At 39.7% G+C, this 21,979-nt stretch overlaps 4 protein-coding genes across 5 annotated transcripts; 2 read left to right on the top strand and 2 right to left on the bottom strand.

The window, feature by feature from the left end:
* Positions 505-4,417, top strand: LOC109723032 (serine/threonine-protein kinase SAPK7-like). Of its 2 annotated transcripts, XM_020251237.1 has the most exons (9): positions 505-810; positions 904-978; positions 1,078-1,179; positions 1,293-1,346; positions 1,450-1,542; positions 1,662-1,754; positions 3,150-3,254; positions 3,380-3,478; positions 3,913-4,417. In XM_020251237.1, the coding sequence occupies exons 1-9, from the start codon at positions 691-693 to the stop codon at positions 4,252-4,254; spliced, it is 1,083 nt and encodes a 360-aa protein (XP_020106826.1). In that variant the 5' UTR covers positions 505-690; the 3' UTR covers positions 4,255-4,417. The 2 variants fall into 2 exon arrangements, with proteins under 2 accessions (XP_020106826.1, XP_020106827.1); XM_020251238.1 differs by lacking the exon at positions 3,150-3,254.
* On the bottom strand, positions 4,532-8,005 carry LOC109723031 (fructose-bisphosphate aldolase, chloroplastic; the record flags this gene model as incomplete). Its single annotated transcript, XM_020251236.1, is given in 6 exon segments — positions 4,532-5,104; positions 5,457-5,726; positions 6,028-6,118; positions 6,205-6,314; positions 6,463-6,732; positions 7,316-8,005. Coding segments are annotated over 6 exon segments (1,164 nt in total). The 3' UTR covers positions 4,532-4,825.
* On the top strand, positions 9,341-10,722 carry LOC109723033 (integrator complex subunit 3 homolog). The gene has a single exon (XM_020251239.1). It carries the CDS (start codon positions 9,761-9,763, stop codon positions 10,649-10,651), a length of 891 nt encoding a protein of 296 aa, XP_020106828.1. The 5' UTR covers positions 9,341-9,760; the 3' UTR covers positions 10,652-10,722.
* Positions 11,102-16,358, bottom strand: LOC109723030 (calcium-dependent protein kinase 28-like). The gene is made up of 7 exons (XM_020251235.1): positions 15,303-16,358; positions 13,957-14,100; positions 13,667-13,819; positions 13,422-13,537; positions 12,135-12,302; positions 11,785-12,009; positions 11,102-11,669 (listed from the first exon to the last, which is right to left on the bottom strand). Exons 1-7 carry the CDS (start codon positions 15,871-15,873, stop codon positions 11,541-11,543), a joined length of 1,506 nt encoding a protein of 501 aa, XP_020106824.1. The 5' UTR covers positions 15,874-16,358; the 3' UTR covers positions 11,102-11,540.

Raw genomic sequence — 21,979 nt, forward strand, 5'->3', positions numbered from 1 at the left:
AAAAAAAAAAAAAAAAAAAAAAAAAAAAAAAAAAAATCAGTGTCTCTGAGTTAATCTGTATGTGGTAAATTAGTATATCAACAGTTCATATGTATATTTTTAAGTTAAAAGCCCTAGACAATCTTCAGATTCCAAAATCGTGGTTAGACTAGCTCGAAACTTGAAAAGAAAACGGACTGAGTTCGGCACTTTAAGTGAACTCTTTCTTAGCTTTTGCTATTTTAATTTTATTTACTTTTTTTTATTTTATTTTTCTAATTTTTTATTATTTATTTTTATTTTATTTTATCTTTTTAATTTTTGGTACGGTGGCCTGTAATTTATTCGACATCGTGTTGCCTAACAACAGATGATTTCAGGGACTAGATTACAAAATATCAACTCTTGTAGTCTTATTGAGCATTTCTCTATTATTATTAAATTTAAGTTTTTTTTTAAAAAAAAAACCCGACCCTTCCGTCGCTCACGTGTTCTCCCCCTATAAAAGAAAAAAGTTTGGAACAAAATCCCATTACCCATTAATTAAACGCTCCCCGCGATTTCTAATCATTCGATTCCTTCCCTCCCTATCCCGTCCCTCTCTCCCCTTTCCCTCCTCCCTTCTCCTTCAAGTCTCCACTTCTCTCTCTCTCTTCTTCCTCGGCGCTTTCGAGCGCGAATTCGATCGATTTGGGTTTTGATTCGAAGCTCATGGAGAAGTACGAGCTGTTGAAGGACATCGGCTCCGGCAACTTCGGCGTGGCGCGGCTGATGCGGAACAAGGAGACGAAGGAGCTCGTCGCCATGAAGTACATCCCCAGGGGCCAAAAGGTTTAACTCAATCTCGATCCCGTCCTCGCCCTCCATTTCGCTATCCTACGAACTCTGATTCGCTATCCCCCCCCCTCCTGTTCTTCGCTGCAGATCGATGGGAATGTGGCCAGGGAGATCATCAACCAGCGATCGCTCCGCCACCCCAACATCATCCGCTTCAAGGAGGTTCTTAGATAAAAAAGGAATTAGGGTTCTATTAGCAGTAAGAGCGGGACTTTTAGGGTTTAGTAACTTTAGTGTGATTAATTTTTGGTGAATCTTAAGGTGGTGCTCACGCCGACGCACCTCGCGATCGTGATGGAGTACGCCGCGGGCGGAGAGCTCTTCGATCGGATTTGCAACAACGGGAGATTCAGCGAAGATGAGGTTTCTAATATTATTATTATTGTTATTAATCCCCAATTTTGCCCTAATTAATTTCCCCATTATCTCCTCGCATTTTGATGATTTATTCTAACAAAAAAAATTGCTTCTTTTAGGCGAGATACTTCTTCCAGCAACTAATTTCCGGAGTCAGCTATTGCCATTTTATGGTAAATAAATAAATTGAAAACACCATTAAATTAGAAAATTTTTGATATTTTTTATGAAGGTTTTTAATTCTTGTTTTTTCTGATTTAATCGATTTATTTTTAGCAAATTTGTCACCGAGATTTGAAGCTGGAGAACACTCTCCTCGACGGGAGCCCCGCGCCGCGCCTCAAAATCTGCGACTTTGGCTACTCTAAGGTCTAATTATTTTCGTTTACATTAAATTTAATTAATAGTTTGTTTTTGGGCCTAATTAAGCATGTTATTCACTTTTTTTCTCTTTTTGGGGTGTTAAAAAAAAAATATATCAATCGTAGTCGTCGCTTCTTCACTCAAGACCGAAATCGACGGTGGGAACGCCGGCGTATATCGCTCCCGAAGTGCTCTCCCGCCGCGAATACGACGGCAAGGTCAGTTTCGTCATTTCACACTTCCCATCTTCCTCTCTATTTCCCCCCGAATTTCGCGTTTGCGGATTCGTATTCCAGTGTGGGACCCGTTAACCGTAGCCGCCATGGACTGCGTTCCTCGGGGGAGCCCACACGTGCCAGTAGACGTGGGATGAGCGCCACGTGGAAATCGTTTTTTTTCCTGGTGGGGCCCTCCGTAGAGTAGTACTGATCATTCTGGTCCGTGAAAAATTAGAATAATTTTTAAATTCGGATGCAAAATATTCCAAAGTTTTGATTTTTTTTAAGGCATTATGCGGACGAGGGTAATTAAGACCTCGAGGAAAATACAAGAGGGCTTTTTTGTAATTTAACCTTTCCTTTTTAAGCGTGTAGGGGTTGGTGCATTTGGTTAGCCGAATTCGTCAAGGAAAGAATTTTAGTTAGTGCAATATCAGTGATGATGTAGCCCCCCATTTTCTCAAATTGATTTTATTCCACTAGAGAGATTCTCATGCGCCCCCTTCATGCTGCAGAGTTAATATTGTAGTAATTTTTTTATTATTTTTTTAATGACTAATAAACTACCTAATTAGAGGTTGGAAAATAGCCAGAAAGAAGTTGGATGCTTAGTCGATATCAGGATTGATTGGAATTTTTGCAAACATAGTCAAGATCGTGATTTGATCTCGTCTTGAAGGCAATTCGAGGCCGTGAAACATTTTCTGTTTAGTTTGGTGGAGAACTTCAGAAATCCCTCTTGTTGTATAGCTTGATTGCACTTAGCCACCTCGTGGTTCAAGCTGTAACACTTTATCGCGATATGGTTGTCCTTCCAATCACCCATTGGGTTCGACAACAAAAATATTCTTAAATTTAGTCGTGTGGAAATAAGGAAGATCGGTAAGATTAATCGATCGAACCTTGGTTACGGTCACACTTTGCTCGTTCTCTTTTCTTTCCTGATTCTATGTAGTTGATTGTAGCTCTTGTGCATGTTATGGAATCAGCAACTTCTTAAGTTAATAACCCTAAGTGGACACTGGTTTCTTTTTTCTTTTCCTTTTTCTTCTTTTCCTCTTTGACGTACGAATGCGAGAAATTAAAGACCTTGAGTTAAGGGCTTGTTTGGATACTAAACAAGTTATCCAATGATAAATTATGCGCTATGGAGGAGTTTCTTTTGTGATTGCAAGTTGAGTTCGCTTTTAATTCATTGGAAGGTCCTATAAGTTGTGGACCTCATGGTTTCTCAATATAGCACACTTCATCTCTGCCTTTGAGTTTTAAATGTATTACTGTCATTGTTAAATGTTTTTCTTGTATACCATTGTATCATCATACTTTGTTTTTTTTTTTTTCCTTTTTTCTTGATGCATGCATGTGTGTGTGTTTTTTCTTTTGGTTCTATAATAGCTTGCTGATGTATGGTCCTGCGGAGTAACTCTGTATGTGATGCTAGTTGGAGCTTATCCTTTTGAAGACCCTGATGACCCCAAGGATTTTAGGAAGACAATTGGGGTATTGCTTTTAACGGAATCATTTATCTACCTTAGAATCTACATCTATGTTCTATTTTCCTATCAATCTTACAAAAATTTCTTGAACTAACTTTGATACAATACTTTTGAATGTTGTGCATGCAGAGGATAATGTCGGTTCAGTACAAAATACCCGACTATGTTCACATATCCCAAGATTGCAGGCAGCTGCTTTCCCGAATCTTCGTCACAAACCCAGCCAGGGTATTTCTTAAAACTATTTCATTCTAACATTTCCTCAGGACTCAAAAACATTGGTTGGCTAACATTGCATATAAATCGGAGAATTCTAAACAAGCTTGGGGCTTGCTTTGGCAGTGTTGGAGCTTCTGAAGTCTGAGAAGAGCTATTCCAAGAAGTTTTAATAACTTTCTCATTAAAATCTCCTGTACAGCTTCTTGCTGCTGCACAAGCAGAAGATTTAAATTTGGAGCTTTTGCTTTTGGAGGTTAAAACTATAGCTAAATATCCAGACTATTTGTCAGCCAAAAACTTTGGTTTTCAGAAGTTGCTTCTTTTTCGGGGAGCACAGCTGTTACAGAAGCTAGACCAAATTTGCCCTTACAAGTTACAAAACTATTTTCAACGTTCAAAAAATCTAGCTTCCTGATGAGTTACATCTTGGTGTACAAACACAGAGGATAACAATAAGAGAAATAAGGAACCACCCCTGGTTCTTGAAGAACTTGTCTAGAGATCTCACAGAAGCTGCTCAGGCAGTTTACTACAAGAAGGACAAGAGTGCCCCCACCTACTCTCTACAAAGCGTGGACGAGATTATGAAGATTGTTGAAGAGGCAAGAATCCCTCTGCCATCCTCCACTCCCGTGGCGGGGTTCGGATGCGCTGAGGAGGAAGAGGCAGATGAGGAAAAGCAAGGGAACCAGGAGAAGGGAGAGGAGGCAGAGGGGGATGACGAAGACGAATATGATAAGACAGTAAAGGAAGCCCACGCAAGTGGAGAATACCAACTTAGTTGACGACGATATTGGTGCGAACTGTAAGGTGTAAGGAAGAATCAAGAATAGTTTAGTCTTTCATTACTAGTGATGGGTTTTCATTTTTCTCATTTTTCTGTGTTAATTTTGAACACTTTGTAAAATTATTAACACAAATATATTACTGTTTAAAGATTACATTGAAGCCACTTTAGTTTCATCTCGCTGCCTTTACTACTCTCTTGTGTGGTCATACTTGATGAGTTTTAATAAACATTCCAACAGCCACATAAACTCGTTCTCCTTTGTAGTTTGTGGATTTGTAGCATCCAATGAAGAAACCATTATATTTAAGCCCTTCTAGATTTAAATACACAACTATTACAGCTATGCTACTAAGTGAAGATACTCTAATCTTAACGTAAAAATCAACAACGCACTGATGTCCAACATGCCATCTCAAAATCATGTAATACATTAACCATCTAACATAATTCAGTATTCTCAACTTTTTTTTTCTTTTTTTTTTTTGAGAAAAAGGTAGCATGCAGTATTCTCAACTTTTATAACACAAATTATGCAATTACTTTAAAAGCACTATTGATCAGGTCCATTAATAGCTGTAGCCCTTCACAAACATCCCCTCCTTGGCCTCCGCAGACTCACCCTCTCCGGTGTATTTCCCGAGCTGAGCCAGCGAGTTAGCCTTGGCTCGGGTAAGGAGAGCGTCCTGCGCGGCCTTGACGTTCTCCTGTCTCCCTCCCCATGTCTTGAGGCAAGTGTTCTGCAGTGCCCTCGCGTACGAGAATGACACGTGCCACGGGTTGGGGCTCTGGTTCATGGCATTCAAGTTCTGGGTGGCCTCAACCTCAGATTGTCCACCAGAAAGGAACTGTACGTCAAAATAACACCATCAGAATATTTTAGTATTAGATCTGTGTCTAATTGCCATCACCGGAATTGGGTATTCATTGGTTGCTGGTCTGTAGATAACTCGATAATAATGATAGATATGTCCACCATCTCATCAAACGCAACAGATAACTGGCGATTGCATATGGAATTGGATAGGTAAAATGTTTCAGAAATCACCGAGCCAAACACGATGATAAGAATGTTTCAGAAACAAGAGTTTGTATGATATATAGATTGCTATAATCGGTAAACAATGATATACATAAAACGACGGGCAAACAGACAGATAAATAGAAGATAGTTCGAACGATGGGCAGATTAGTGTATACCATAATGCCTGGAACAGCAGGAGGGATTCTTCTGTGGAGGAGCTTGAGGGTGTACTCAGCAACTTGTTCTGGGGTGGCTTTCTCTTTGCACTCGGCGCCAGGGGTGACCATGCTAGGCTTAAGGAGGATGCCTTCGAACATGACATTGTTCTCGGCCAAGTAGAAGAACACCTCAGCCCACACGTTCTGAGATACCTCGAATGTCCTCTCAATCCCATGCTCTCCGTCAAGGAGGATTTCGGGCTCGACTATAGGAACCAATCCATTATCCTAACACAATGCAAACAGAAATTCGCATGGTTTGTTCATTTGTAATTGTTGACTAAAAGCTATTAGGGTGCCAATCTTTAATAATATAACATTTTAGAGAAATGTACTGTTTCACTTGGATATCAGGGTATAGCTCATACAGTTCAAATCCCATCAGATACTTTCGGCATTTTACTTTAAAAGGGCTCCTCTTTGTTTCACTGCCATTTACTAATGTTTATTGCGATAACATCATCTGCCTTAAATGATGATGAAGATATTGACAGAGAGAGATAAAACAATGGTAGGCAAGAAAGTTTACTTGGGCAATGGCGGCATATCGCGCGAGTCCCCAAGCCGCTTCCTTCACTGCTAGCGCTGACGGGCCATTTGGAATGCTGACAACTGTACGCCTGCAAGATCCTTTAAACGTATAAGCCTCGGCGATCTTCAAACAGTATGTATAGGGGAACTTCACATAGGAGGACAATAGTATCACCATTTGGCGAAGCGGGCGCCTTGTTGGTAGTACGCCGCGCACCTTGACGCCAAGCCATCCAATCCTTGGCACCAGGATTCGTTGTTTGAGCCAACAAGTGGTACAAGACCCTGACAATCAACAAACAGAAACAATAAAAATGAACTTTTTTCCTTCTTGATTTATTCTTTTACTGTTTTGCTCAATAGGGACATCAAATAAGCAGTTTAATCCGCAGATAAAAAAACCAAAGAAAATTTTGGTGTTATGGGTCTTTACCTTGTCAACCTTGATCCCTGGCATGATGTTCTGCTCAACAAGGACATCAACTATCTTCTTCCCATCTGTGGTTGACTGGTAGAGTGTCTCCTCAAAGAGGATAGCACCAGAGATGTACTGACCCAATCCGGGTGCGGCGACCAGCAGGGTCCTGTAAGCCTGGCGGTTGGCCTCGGTGTTCTCCAGGCCGATCGATGCCAGTCTCTTTCCGCAGGTGGCGTTGGATTCGTCCATGGCCAATATGCCTCTCCCCGGCGACGCCACGCTTTTCTGAATACAAATTCAGCGCACAGTGCTCACTGACATAGTTTTATCTATGATGTCCCTTGTCAATAGATTATTTTTATCTTTTATGATGATCTCTTTTCTGGCTATTGAGATGGTTTATTCGATAGCTATTAGGGACTTGTTTGGATATTAAAATACGTTCTCCGGTTGATAACTTGTGCAGTATGGGGATCTTCTTTTTGACCTTTAAACTTTGAATCTGATTTTAGTTCATTGCAACGCAAAAAATAGCTCGAGTTTGTCCTGAATACTAGTTTTAATAGCTAACCATTTGTTTGGTTCTGTAGCACAAACCAAAGATTTCCTTGATAACAGTTTCTTTCTCAACTATATTTTTCATTTGCTAAGTGTTAGATACATGACCAACATGTTTCTAGTTTATGCAGAATAACTCAATTTGCTCCCTAGATAATTCTTTAACATTCATGGTGATTATGCTGTGAATACTGTGCTTCAAATTGTACTTGTATTTTTTATGAGCTAAAACCATCTACAAGAGTTTTGGAGTCTCGAGTGTAAAATCTTAATGCATGATATGAAAGCAGTGATTGCCGGAGATGATTACCGCGGTCTTGACGAGCTCATCGGAGTACGAACCGGCACGGACGGTGAAGGAGACCGCCATGGGCTGGGCGGCCGACGGACGTGCCGCGACCCATTCGGACCTCTTGGGGAGGAAAGATGACTTAAGGAGAGAGGCAGAAGCCATTTCCAACAGCTTTCAGCAAAAGCCCCTGGCCCTGATCTCTCCTCTCTCTTTAAGAACTCAGAAAGTTTTTTTTTTTCCTTTGGGTAGGGTGAGAGTTGTGGGAGATTGGTTATATTTAAGTTCTTAAGGGTGGTGGCGAGCAAGTGAGAGTTGAGGATATGAGATGTGAGGTGGAGGAGGGCCTTAAGATATGAATGGTGGAGATGGGTGTTACTGGAATGGTGATAAGCTGAGCTATTCAAAGAGCTTGCACCAATCCTGCTGATGTTCTCTTCTTTGTCTCTGTCCTTGTTACTAGTTTCTGTACCTCAATACAACTTTGTTACTAGTTTTTACTAGTGATTTATAACCACAAATGGCTGAGAAAATGGGCTTGCCAAATAGATTACACACACACTGCGGTGAGATTTATGGCAGATACAGAAGCTGTTTGTTTTGTGGTGGCATAGGAAAATTAGTGGCTTGGAGGTCTCAAATGTTTCCTCCATTGCCCTATCATGTTTGTCTGTTTCGTGGATATTTGATTTTGGGTCGAAAATTGGTGTAAAAGTCTGATTGTGCTTAGAGAGAGAGAGAGAGAGTTAGAATAAGCTGTAAGAAGTTGAAGGACCAGTGTAATCCTAACTTCAAGTGCTTTTTAAACTGCTTTCGACTCTCAAAAAATCTAAAACTTTTCTAGGCTCTAAAAAGTTTTAATTTAAAGTGTCTAGATTTTGCTGCGATGAGAAGTTGTCGACGAGATTTTTCACATGAGAGGTTATTGCTATTCCAATGGCTATTTTGGAGCAACACTTCTTGCGTAATCTCTAAGCTTTTATAATGGATTTAATTAGAATGTGCAAGTCGAGGCACTCACGAGCCCAGTCTCTAATGGGCCGAAACAACATGGCCCATGGTAATAGGCCTTATAATTTATCTAGGTTGCTCCAAGTGGGCCTTGTCAAACTAACACACAATTTGCAACCTCCAACAAAAACAGATGAAAGAAAAGAAAAGAAAAGAAAAGAAACTAACACATAATTTGATTCACTGAATTTTGTTTGATGCAAAAACTTGACGACACCCTCGGCATTTTCCACACCCATGCAGTCGCGAGCTTTCTCCGTGGCATCGCCACGGGCCTGTTCGCAGAGCCAGTCCTATGCTCGCTCTCTCTTCCTCCCGGTCGCCAACTCCGGTAGTGGATTCTACGGCAGCGTACAATTCCTCATACAGTTTGTTGGAACTGTATTTGTAACTGCATGAGAACATCATCACGATGATGACCATATGTTTGATCATTCTGCTTGTGCTCCGTCTGCGGATATCCGATGAGGAATTGTTGATCGGCGACGACTCGGAACACAGCGAAGAGACCTACGCTTTGTGGGGGTGATGGAGAGAAGCAATGATTCTTCAAGGCATAGATAAGGACAATACAATATTGGTTTAAGGAGGCCCAGAAGAGGGGAAGAGTTGGCTCAACTAAGTCGATGGCTCTAATAGCATGTTGTACGTACAAGCAGTACAAATTTGAAAGTAGAAAATTTTAAATCTCTTTTTTTTTTTTTTAATAAAACGCTGAAATAAAATTCTGTGCTTTAAGAACGGGACCACCACTAATCGGAAAAAATAAATAAATAAATAAAATAAAATAAAAACCGAAGCGGGTCCGCATCCTCCATGAGTCCGACCCACCCGCTAGGGTCGTCTTCTTCCTCTCGTAGCAGATATCACGTCCCCAAACCTAAAACCCTAGTCCGCCATGAGCGCGCCACCACCACCACCACCACCACCGACAGCGCCGCGTCTCCTCCGCTCCGCCGCGCACGAAGCCGAGAACCCGACCGAGCTCTCCCTCCGCGACTCCTTCCTCCTCCTCCGCCCCCGCCTTANCCCTCCCCCCCCCAATACTCCCAATTAACCCGCGCCTTAGCCTTCGCCGTGCTCGCCGAGCCCCACGTGGCAAAAACCCACCTCACCCACCTCCACGCCCTCGTCACCGACGGCTACGATCTCCTCACCTCCACCCTCCTCGCCCTCTCCAACGAGTCCTTCTCCAAGCTCCTCGATGCCCCCAAAGCCCAATTTTTATGGCTCTGCTCCAAGTTAATCCAAGTCTCCGCGATAAAGATCGAATCTTTGGTCGTATCCCTGTTGAGGCAAATCAAAGGCGGCGACTTTACCGAACCCAATTTGTGGCTCTGCGCCGAGCTCCTCAGAATCCTCTCTTCCAATTGGGATTGGTTGTTAGATGAGCCTTTGGTTCTCACGAGTGCCCTGTTCGTGTATCTTCGCTTGCTATCTGATCACTATAGGCTTATGGGTAGCATCAAAATGGATGAATTGAAGCGTATGGAGATCGATTTCTGTATCAAGGCGTTGAGACAAAGCTTTGATTTGTGCTTTAGGATCGGAAGGGATCTCGTTCGCCTTCTCCAGGACCTGGTCCACATTCCTGAGTTCAGAGATTTGTGGAAGGATCTATTGTTTGATCCTACCAAGTTTAAATTCATGGGTTTTAATGATTTCTCCGATCTCTATCGATTAAAGACCCCAAGTCACTACCTTTCGCTCCGGATCACCCCGGAGATGGAGACCCAGTTGAGGTTTCTACTCACCCACGTGAAATGGGGGAGCCAAAAGAGATACCAACAGTGGTTTGCGAAGAAGCACTTGAATTGGCCCAGCAGTGAGACTCTTATACCAGATATAGTTCGATTCGTATGCTGTTCTCATCACCCTTCAAATGAGATTATCCAATCCAATGTGATCTCGAGGTGGGCGGTGATCGGTTGGCTTCTCAAGTGCTGCAAAAGAAGCTACTTTGAGGCCAATGCGAAGCTCGCGTTGTTCTACGATTGGTTGTTCTTCGATGAGAAGGTGGATAATGTTATGAATGTTGAGCCTGCGATGCTTCTGATGGTGAATTCGATAACGCAGTATGCGGAGATCACTCACACTCTGATGGAGTTTTTGTTTCTGTTGGTGGATAATTATGATGCCGAGAGAAGGGAAGTGATCGTTCGCGGAGCTTTGTCAGCATTTGATGTGATGGTGAGGAGAGGAGTGGTTAGTTCTCTGGAGCCTTTAACTTCTTCTGAGCTGATTTCGCCATTGCTTAGAGAGAAGCTAAGTAGCTTTCTTTCAAGTTCGAGTGGAGGTGTATCTATTCCCTCTCAAGAAGAAGAGTCAGCAGAAAACAAATGCTAATGTTTGGCATCATTTTTTTTCGTATTTTTGTAATTTTTTAGTTAAATTGGTATGTTGTTTTATGTATACTAGGTGACATTTTTTTAGAGTAATTACAGCTCTAGCTTTGAGAAACAGAAAATAGGAATACAATTGCTGTTCACATAGACCAATATCAGCAAATGAGACAACAGTGAGCAATTACCATTTTGAATAAAAAAAAACTGAGTTTTCCTTGTCGGAAGCATAGGGATGAATTGTTTGTTCCTTATTCAGCAATTACAATGGCAGGAGGAGCTGTTGTTTGCAGAGAATTTTCCTGAAAACAAATTAATTCTTAACCTCCTTAATTCAGGAAATGATTGCTCCAGAAGCCATACAAAGACGCCGATAATATAAGAATCAAGCAGTGAACAAGTATTCTAAAGCAGTGAAGTTCGTAACAGATGTGTGATATGAGCAAAGACAATGATAAGAAGCTTAATCTCAGATCTGACTTTGTCAATTATCACTGTTTAGGATATTAAATAAGCATGAATTTCTATACAAAATGCCTCAAAAGGGGACAAGGCACTCATAGAAGTCCATAGCTCATGTGGGACACAGATGATAGTCACAGCCAGATGCGATACTCGAGTCCACAATTCCTAGACAAACATAGGATCCAAGCAATAAAAACACAAAAACCTTTATAAACTGATAAAGGTTAAGTTCATGTATGCAATTAATTCATTCCAATCACTAAAGTCGACTACAAGACGTCTCTCTATATGAAGTTCCTCCCAAGTGCAACTTCCCTCGAAATTAACCATAGGGCAGTAGGAAAATGGGTCTCAATCTTTGCTTCCTGCGAACCTGATCCATTATACTGCTAGAGGTAAATCTCAATTCAAAAGCCGTCTAGTATGTGTTAGTGTTCTCCGGTCTTAAAGACATCACCCAAATTAACATGCAAGTTGTTTCTCATCGTCCTCCTTCCTACTCCACCATTGCCCTTTCTCATCATCGCCGCAAACTCGCTGTAATCGATTTGTCCATCCTGCAAGTAAGACATGCCAATACACTCGGAAATAAATAAAAAAAGAACATTATGCTAGTTCACAAAAATCTGCCCAAACAAAAGAAAAGAATTTTAGAATTTTGAGTAAACCAACATTATCCTGATCAATTTCTTTGATCATCTCTTCCAGATGGACATCAGTGAGGCCGAATTCTCGGCATGCTTGTGAGAGTTCATCGATGGTTATATAACCGCTCCCATCCTTGTCAAAGTATGAGAAGGCCGAATGTAAGTTTTCCTCCCTCTCCAACTTATTCATGTGTACAGTAGCAGCGAGGAATTCTCCATAGTCAATAGTGCCACTGTTGTCAATATCAGCCTGTCACCAATTAACAAAATAAAACACCAATTTCGGGGGGAAAAAAAATAAGAGCAAATTAATCTAAAGAAGTGACAAATTTTCTTCTTGAAGCTCTCATGAACTTAAAAAGTTCTAGTGCTTACCGCATCCATGAGAGCCTGTATTTCAGACTCCATCAGTTCTGAACCCACTCTTCTCATGCCATCCTTCAGTTCATCAAATGTTATTGTCCCACTGTTGTCTGTGTCGATCATTTTGAACAACTCTCTAAGGCCACCAATCTCTTCCTCCGAGAGGCTTTCTGCGATCACCTGCAAAAGATAAAAGAATGGCATATTTTACTGCACAAAGCTTAAGCTTAACTGTTAATGAGAAAGACATTTGTTAAAAAGGTATTAGACTTACAGTTTCTGTTACTTAAAGGTAGCAGTATGTATGATCACAATGAAAATGTTTGTTCAGGCCATTGTACGGACATAGCGCTACAGAGCTTTGCAACAATGGAGGTTGACATGAATCCTTTTGAGAACATCAGTTCCTTATATTTATGGCAAATAATTTGTTTCACGTCATTATAATCAGGTTTAAGTGCTAGAAACTCCCATGTAACTTGTTGCATTTTCGTACAGCAACATTAGACGCCTATCATGACTGCATTGCCATCTAAAGGAATAAACTTGTAACATAGTCTAGCAACATTTACTTTTTTCAAACATGGACATAAGTACCATATCTCAACATCTTATGCAATTAAACTTCTTATGATGACCCATTTGCGGATTTTATTGTAAAATTTATAAGTCATACCTCTTTTCTGTTACAACAATAGTTAAAATTAGCAATTGCCCAATTATGATTCCCAGTGAAGTGGGATCTTGGAGGGGGAGCTTAGAGAGACTTAAAATTTTAGTTTTGAATGAAGTGACAGCTCGCAAACCTCAAAACCTGCAACCACAGGGTTGCGAGCTCCAAAACTTGTAGATTTGCATCAACCATAAGCCTACAATTCTGTACCAGGGCAATATTCGAATTCTAAACGCAAAAATTATATGACAAGATTTTGCCATTCTACTTAATGTTTGAACGTTTTATGCATACAATAACTGTTACATATGAAGCATTGTTTTCCAGCAAGAGTCGGTAAATAAATATGGCATTAGTTCTATGGAGAAATTCTGAAGTGCAATATCACAACATTACTTGTCACATCCGACAAATTTCTCAGCTTTCCGCCAATAATATAAACTATCCTCTTATTCTTACACTGCGTCTAGGGGCAAAAGGATGACCATACTCTAGAGAAATAAGACAACAAATCTGGAAGGCCAAAGAAAGCTTACTAATATGTATGATACAATGTGACAACTAACAGCATTTCAAGTAACTGAAAAAAGAGAGAGAAAAAAAAAAAGACAAATAAAAGGTCATACCCGCAAAGCCATCTTCTTTAGTTTGTTCATCGCCGAGAACTGCTTCAGCCGTGATAAAACAGCAGAATCAAGAGGTCTATCAGGCGCCACTGTATCATCAACAATCCACGGGTCACCTGGCATAATCAACCCCATTGTCAGCAGAAAAAAAGAAAAAAAAAAGAGGAAATAAAAAAGCAAAAATAAATCGGTTTCTTTTCGAAAAGAGATAATCCTGGAATCGAGTGAGCAGTATCAATACTTACATAAGACATCATGAGCTGTAAATCTCTTCTTTGGATCCCTATTTAGCATATTCCGAATGAGGTCTTTAGCACTATCGGAGATTCCAGGCCACGGCTCGGACTCAAAATCAAGACGCCCTTGTAAAATCTGTCTGAAGATTCCCGCTTCAGTTTCTGAGGTTCAAAGGAGAGTGCAAATAAAATGCCAGTAAAAGAGGTGTCACCAAACATGAGAAGAAAATGTGATTTGTTACATATTAATACAACATACTCATGGATCAAATTAATTTGAAGAAAAATATTCTATGTACCTGCCCAAAAAGGTGGAACTCCACTTAGTAAAATGTATAAAATGACCCCAGCACTCCAAACATCTGCTTCTGGGCCATAGCATTTTCGAAGTACCTCAGGCGCAACATAATAAGGACTCCCAACTACATCAGAGAATGTATCACCTAAAAAAGAACGAAATAACATCCGAAGTTAGATGCTGCCTTACAAGTAGAGAATGCATAATATTACCTTCATGATGGTATTCAAATAAAGGTGCTTCAAATTCTAAAAATCGCTTCACTGAAACTATCTTCGAAGTTACATATCTTGGTCAGAAGCTAGATCTAGCATCATCTTCACTATTTTACAATCGAAGGTATAACACTGACTTGTCCTTCGTGATTGTGGAACAATGTACAAAAGCAAGCTAGCATAAATATTTTAACAACTGGGTAAAAAAAAAAAAAGTCAAAACAACTAATATCCAATATTCTGAAACTAAGAACTAGTTCATTCAAAGACAGTGGTTGTCATGATCGATCTTCGATTGCTAAACACCAAAGCCAACATGGGCTCAAAATTAACCAAGGCTAGCACTAGAACTATCCGATTGTCACCAAAGGACATCGAATCCAGCACCAATCCCGCGAAACTACACATGTTTCAAGAAAGCACGATAAATAGCTTATTTCTAGTTCGGTGCCAACAGAGATCCACAACAATCCTGTAGCATCATTCTTTAACCACCGGTCCTCAGACATTTATAGCCTCCTAATTTTCGAGAAGCGGAGTTTGTTATTGGTACCCTCATCAAATGATGAGCCTTCAAAGCAAATATAAGTAGTTATAAATTTTATCATATTCTTCTACCAAGCACTATAATTCAATGGACAAGGCATAAGAACTTAAACCATCCATGCTCCAACTACAAAATCTCCAGATTAGTGCCTACATTTATTTACTACCAACGGTGCCTAATTCAGAATGATCAAAGTTACCAAAACTCAAAAGTGAAGAATTTTGGGCAAAGCAAAAAAGTAAGTATTTGGGTGCTTCAACAACACACTGAGAAACAGCAGGTAGTTCAGGTTGGAATTAATACCCTTTTTTTTGTCTCTCTATGAGGCATACACAAACAGATCATGAACGATAAAGTGAAACCAAAAAAAAAAAAAAAAACTGTCAATTAGCGCAACAACACAGACAAATCAGCACGAATATCCTTCTTTTAGCTCCAGGACCACAGCATTACGGACAAATTTTTGAATAAATTATAGGCAAATTAACAAGTAACACTAAAGGTGCCAACTTTAGATCACCTGAAAACATGCTAGAAACGCCTAAAATATATGGAAAAAAAGAAGAAGGAATTTACAACACCAACCGGGCTTGTAGAACACGGAGAGGCCGAAATCAGTGGCCTTGAGGGCGGCGTCCTCGTCGGCGCTGGCGAAGAGGAAGTTCTCGGGCTTGAGGTCTCGGTGCATGACGCCGAGGGAGTGGCAGGCCTCGACGACGCCGATGATGGTGCGGATGAGATGCGCCGCCTTGCGCTCGCTGTAGTGGCCCTTCTGTATGATCCGGTCGAAGAGCTCCCCACCGGCGCACAGCTCCATGACGAGGTGCACGAACAGGGCGTCCTCGTAGGCGCCCCTGATGCGCACCACGTTGGGGTGCTCGGACAAATGGTGCATGATTTGGATCTCGCGCCACACGTCCTCGTAGTCCTCGCGGCACAGGAGCTTGCGCTTGGGGATGGATTTGCACGCGTACTCGGCGCCATCGGATTTGTCGACGCAGAGGTACGTCGTCCCGAACTGGCCCTGCCCCAGCTTCTTCCCGATGCGGTAACGGTCTCTCAAATTGGGGGTTTTGTAGGGGAGAACGGAGGAGGGTTTGGAGGAAGAAGAAGAAGAAGAAGAAGGGGGAGGGTGGGGGGGGCCCGACTGGTTCATGGGTCTACTCCGAATCCGAGAAAGGCGCCTCCTTTATGGGGATTTCGCAGAGATTTTGGCTAAAAATCCGATTTTGGATGTGGGTTTTGTGATTCGTAGGCAAAGTGTTTGAGGACTTGCGTTCGGTGGGTAGGAACTGAGATCTTCTTCACATTACAAAGGATGGGGTTTTGACGGAAAAAAAAAAGTGGGGAAGGGGTGGGAACAGCTAAGATGGGGAGTGGGGGTCGTGGAGAGGAGCCATGGTGGAAGGCGCTTCTGGTGAAGGAGAGGAGGAAAAGAAGGAGGAGGGAGACGACCACCGAGCAGAGAATAAGTGGGGTCAACAAACTGAAGAAGACGAAGTCGTAAAAGTAGAAGACGAAGAAGAAGAGGAAGGAGAGGAGGAGGAGATGGGGATTGCTATTGCCATTGGTGGAAAGAAGAAGATGAGAGGAAGTTTCATTTTTTGATCCATTTATTTCTAGTAAAGAGTGGTATTTTATTTTTGTTATTTCACTCTCTTTCTCTCTCTCTTTCTTTTTTTTCTTTTTCTTTTTTTTAACTGCAAAATCACAATTGGTCGCACCACAGATGAGTCCAAACTTCAAAGTGGTGGCTCTGTGCAAGGTCAGTTGCTTCTCAGATTCCTTCAAATTTTGGTCAGTTTCAACATTTTTCCAATATTATGATTTGATAAATTATTATACCATCAGTTCTACATTTGGATCAGAAATTTGAAAAAATTGAAACATTTTGATTCTTTTTGTTATATTCCGCATTTGTTATTTGAAATAATGAAACACGGATGTGTCGTGTTATTTGTTAAGCAATGTTATAAGCATCAGCCACTGATTCGGACAATAATTAAATTTGCAAATATTTTATAAACAATTTATGAACAAATGTAGAACTGAAACATTTTGATTCTTTTTGTTATATTCCGCATTTGTTATTTGAAATAATGAAACACGGATGTGTCGTGTTATTCCTTAAGCAATGTTATAAGCATCAGCCACTGATTCGGACAATAATTAAATTTGCAAATATTTTATAAACAATTTATGAACAAATTAATTATAGAGATTTTTTTGACATTAGACTAGGTTAATTATATTTTATAAAACCCCACAATGGCGCAAAGATTCTTATGCTTAAGGAATAGACAAATTGGGGGAATTAGTGGCTGTTAATTAAGCAGTAAATGTTTATGGAAATTTTGTGCTTATGTAGAAGCTTAAGATTAATTTAGTGAACGGTCCCTTCCAATTAATTGATGTCTCTTTATTCTTTGATGACGATAATATTTTAATTTAATTCATACAAATCCGTTTTCTATTTCCCACGTTTTCTGGGTGAGGAGTAAATGCAGTTTTTGGGGTTGTATCAGATTTCTACATCTTGACTTTAGGTTTTTAGAGAAAGAATTAAAAGAAATTTAGAGAGAGAGTATCTTGCCTCTTTCATGCTTTTTTTTTAATTATTTTGTTCTTTTATTTTGATTGAAAATTCAGCTATATATAATTAATATTATTTTTTTTGAGGAAAAGATAGCGTGCTACCTATTTCATTCATTGAAAAAATGAACTAGACTATAGAAATAAAGCAACATGGCCCTTAAGGACCGAAACAATTAAGTACTTAAAAAAAAAAAAAAAAAACTGTTTAATGTGCTACTAGATAATGGTAAAATTGCTCCCAAAAACTGGCCAATTGTTTTACCTTGTGAACAGCTAGTAACGGGTCTAGTTTGGTCTTTCTAAAAATTATATCATTCCTTTCCTTCCAAATGATCCACCAGCAAACTATTAAATCGGTTAGACAGTGTCTCGTAGGCTGACCGCCTGCCCTGCCCTTCCATCTATCCCAGGTAGAGGTAAGATCATTTCCCAAATCCCTATTTTGAACATCCTCCACTCCCATTAGTATAAGAAATCTAGTGAATACACACTGTGTGAACAAATGATCCATAGTTTCTTCATCAGTCCCACATAAGACACAGGCTGTATCTCCAACCCACCCTCTCTTCACTAGGTTGTCTGCTGTAAGGAGTCTCTTTCTGAGTACCAGCCAACAGAATACTTTAACCTTTAGCGGAACTCGAAGTTTCCAAATCTTACTTGATCGTCTGTCCCTCGTAGCCCCGTCACTTAGCGCTACATAGGTTGATCTTACTGTAAATTGTCCAGTTGGGCTCCATCTCCAAAGCATTATGTCCGGCCCATGCTCGACTTTGAACTGTGAAACCTTTTCCTTGATTTCCGATACGCTAGGGTTCAGTCCCTGAAAATTTTCGATATTGTCTCCTAAAATCCTATTCCAATTCCAATTGGTATCCACAAAACAATCCCTTACAGCCAAGTTCGTGCAGTTCGACATATCAAACACCTCAAGGAACGATTGTTGAAGAGAGGACTCCCCGCACCAACGATCGGACCAAAACTTGATATTACTCCCATTACCCAGCTTATAGTATATTCCCCATTTGAAGATTTCTTTAATGCTTAGAACTCCCTTCCACCAGTATGAGTAAGGTTTAAAAGATCTTCCCTCCATTAGGGGCCTTCGTCTACGATAATATAGATCCCGAATGATTTTTATCCACTGTAACTGCGATGTCGTATGAAACTTCCACCACTATTTGGCCAAAAAGATTTGGTTCATGGTGGCTAAGTTCAAGATGCCTAACCCACCTTCCTTCTTGCTCTTGCAAACAGCCTTCCATGCCACCAAACATCCCTTCTCAGGGGAGTTACTTCCGCCCTTCCGAAAGAAATCTCCACGAAGAGCTTCGATATGCTTGATGACCCATTTTGGCGCTTTGAATATAGACAAAGAATAAAGAGATAGATTGGTTAGGACCGCATTTATCCTAGAGTTATTAATTACGAATAAATATATATTTTTTCTAATTAAAATTTGGTAGAGATGTTGATTTTTTTACAAAATTACTGCTAAATCTAACGAATTTTTAGTTTATCTCTCTTAAATAGCTCACTAGAAAATAAGTCCAAAAATTTTCTTCTATTCGAATTCTGAGGCAAATTATGGTAATTCTTAGAGGAGTTACCAACTTTTTATATTAACAGTGGCTATGTAAATGTTTGACCACATGATTTATTAGGATTTAGGATTATGAAAAAGAAAACGATAGTAGTTAGCTAAGGATTTGGATTTTTGGATCAGGAGATGAATAATGGATGAGTCAGGAGACCATGCATTCACGCATAAACTCACACGAGTAACAAGAGATATTAGCGCATGTACAGTAATGCATCCTACATTTTTTTAGTTATAAAATTATTTTATTCTCATTTGTATGTTTTTTTCTCTGCTTTGAAAACAAAAGTATAAGATGACATTAGGACCTTGGATTATGAAAAAGAAAACGATAATAGTTAGATAAGGATTTGAATTTTGGATCAGGAGATGAATAATGGATGAGTCACGAGACCATGCATTCACGCATAAACTCACACGAGTAACATGAGATATTAGCGCATGCACAGTACATCTTACACTTTTTTAGTTATAAAATTATTTTATTCCCATTCTTATTCTTTTTTTCTCTGTTTTGAACAAAAAGTATAAGATGACACGGCCCACAGGCTCACGTTTTCTTCTATAATCTCTATTACAAATGTTGTTATCGCATATTTGATAAGATCGCTAACCTATTCATGCCTAAGATGATCATTTTTTTTATTCGATCCGTAGCTTTTTTTTTCATGCATATGATTTCACCTATTTTAAACAATTTCTCATCATCCTGAGGCACGAATGGGCAAATTCTAGTTTAAAATCCAGTAATTGCAATACTGGATAAAAATTCTGCAGTAATTATTAATTTTGACTTGATTTATTGGGGGCCAAAATAGTTGAACTGCACTGGATAAGACCTTTAAAAGCTGTTTGGACTATTAACATATTGTTATCTCTTCTATACTTTATTATCTTTTTATTGATGGAACAAAAGTGTGCTAAAACCTTTTTTAATTAACCTATTCACATAATCACACCTCTATAGAGGCTCCCACAAATGTCAAAAAGCAGCACATGGATAGAGAATATTCAGAAGTAGGGCTGGCAAACGAGCGAGCCGGCTCGCGTTCGACTCGTGTTCGGCTCGATATTTGGCTCGCTCGAGCTCGACTCGAAATTAAATGAGCCGAGCTTGAACAAAATAAANGAAAAAAAAGAAATAGTTAGTAATTGGGGTGAGGGGAAGGGTTGAAATTGGGGCGTGCGTAGGGCTCGGGAGTGGAAAAAAGAATAAATAGTTAGTAATAGAAAAATAGGGTGGATGAGGTTGGTTTGTGTTTTTTTAAAATTGTGGTAAAATTGGGACTTGAATTGGGATAGGGACCATATCGATGAAAAAGGAATTGGGGCTTGGTTTGCCTCCGATTATTATATTTAGTTTATACGTATGTTTAGGGATCCCAAATGTCAAACCGCTAATGGGTACTAGCAGCTAGCCTAATCTTGTGAAGTACTCAGTCCGGGGGGTAGCGGTGAAGATTGAGTTACGACACGTTTAACCAAGTAAGAGAAACATTTTGTGCACTATTTGTACTCTATATTCTATTTTTCAGTTGAATTTTGAACAAACTGGTCTTCTTTGGGTTTATTATCCCATTCTTCGTAGGAAAATGAACGGAAGTGCCAAGAAGACCGGTGGAATCTTCGAAAGAGGAAGAGCCCTTTTAATAAAGGACGTGGAGCGAATGGTTCAGTAGGTACCTTGTCGAAATAGGTTAAAAAAATTCACTTTTAAAACGGATCAACCCTGTAGCGCCAGGTAAAAATAAAAACATTTATTAAAAAGATGTATTTTATTAAATTCTCCCCTGCTACTTAATGAGTATTAAAAGATTTTGAAAAGTTGTTATAAATAGTAGATAAAGGGTATATAATTTAATATATATTATATATCAATTATAAAATTTTATTTTTTACTAGTATACAATGTTTTCCTACGAGGTACAAAGACTAACTTTCCCCCTATTTACCTCACCACCTTATTAACCAGGTGCCTACTGCACCACGTGCTAAAGGTGGCTTACTAAAAAGCGAGGAGAGGACGAGGGCAGCTAAGGGGAGCACACGCCTTTGCAGGCACCGCAGAGGTGGAGGTGCAAGGAAGGATATTTATTGACTACTATGTTCTATGTTCGTTTATGCGGTTTTTTTTTTTGTATTTATTTATTTATTTCTTTTCCATTCATATGTCCCTGCTTTATCCTTCTTGTATTTGTAGTAACGCGAGATGTTAGGGTGCTGCTTTCTCTCATCTCCTCCCCCTTTTTTCCTTTCGCATAATGAACAGTGGTATTTAGGACATTATGAAAATAAAAAAAATTTAAAATAAACCGATAAAACAAGGAAACTAACAATAATTAAATGTACAAATAAAATACAATAAAGGATTTATAAGAAATGTTTAATCTAGATTCCAATTAACATTGAACTTAGCCCCTAACACAACCCTCTTTTTTGCAAGGGAAGATTTCAAATAAACCCTAAAATCCATAGTACTTTAAAACAAATCAACTGGACACTTAAAAGAAAACACGACCACTTAAATCTTTATCGAACCCTAAGTACTAACTTTAATCTTTTTCGAAAAAAAAAAACACGGGGGGGAGAGTTCAAGAATGAAAGTAATAATAGAAAAAAGTAGTACGAAGAGTAGCTCCAATCAACAAATATTAGAAACTCGGTATTTTCTACGTCCCGTACACAATAATAGGTTCAAAAGTTAGAGGTATATATCTAGAATAAAACAAAATTTAGTTTTAAATCCTAGTAACAGCCCGAACTAGACAATCACTCATGATTAAATACATTGAAGTCTAATGAACAATAACTAACTAGGATCCGGAGCCGTGATAGCATAAAATAACTACAAAATCTATTATACCATAACCCAAGTCGGGGTAGGACTTGGGAGAGTTAAGTCACTCCAGCACCTAAGTTAAAAACTGTAAACTACAAATTTCCTATTTAGGGGTTAAGGAGCAATGGTACGATACACGCGCCAAATATGAAATATACTAGAGGTCGTAGGTGTACTCACCTTCGTAATTCTGATAATGATCCGAAAGGAATATACTAGATGGATAGT

The sequence above is a fragment of the Ananas comosus genome, linkage group 17, assembly GCF_001540865.1.
Source record: "Ananas comosus cultivar F153 linkage group 17, ASM154086v1, whole genome shotgun sequence".
NCBI classification, from domain to species: domain Eukaryota; kingdom Viridiplantae; phylum Streptophyta; class Magnoliopsida; order Poales; family Bromeliaceae; genus Ananas; species Ananas comosus.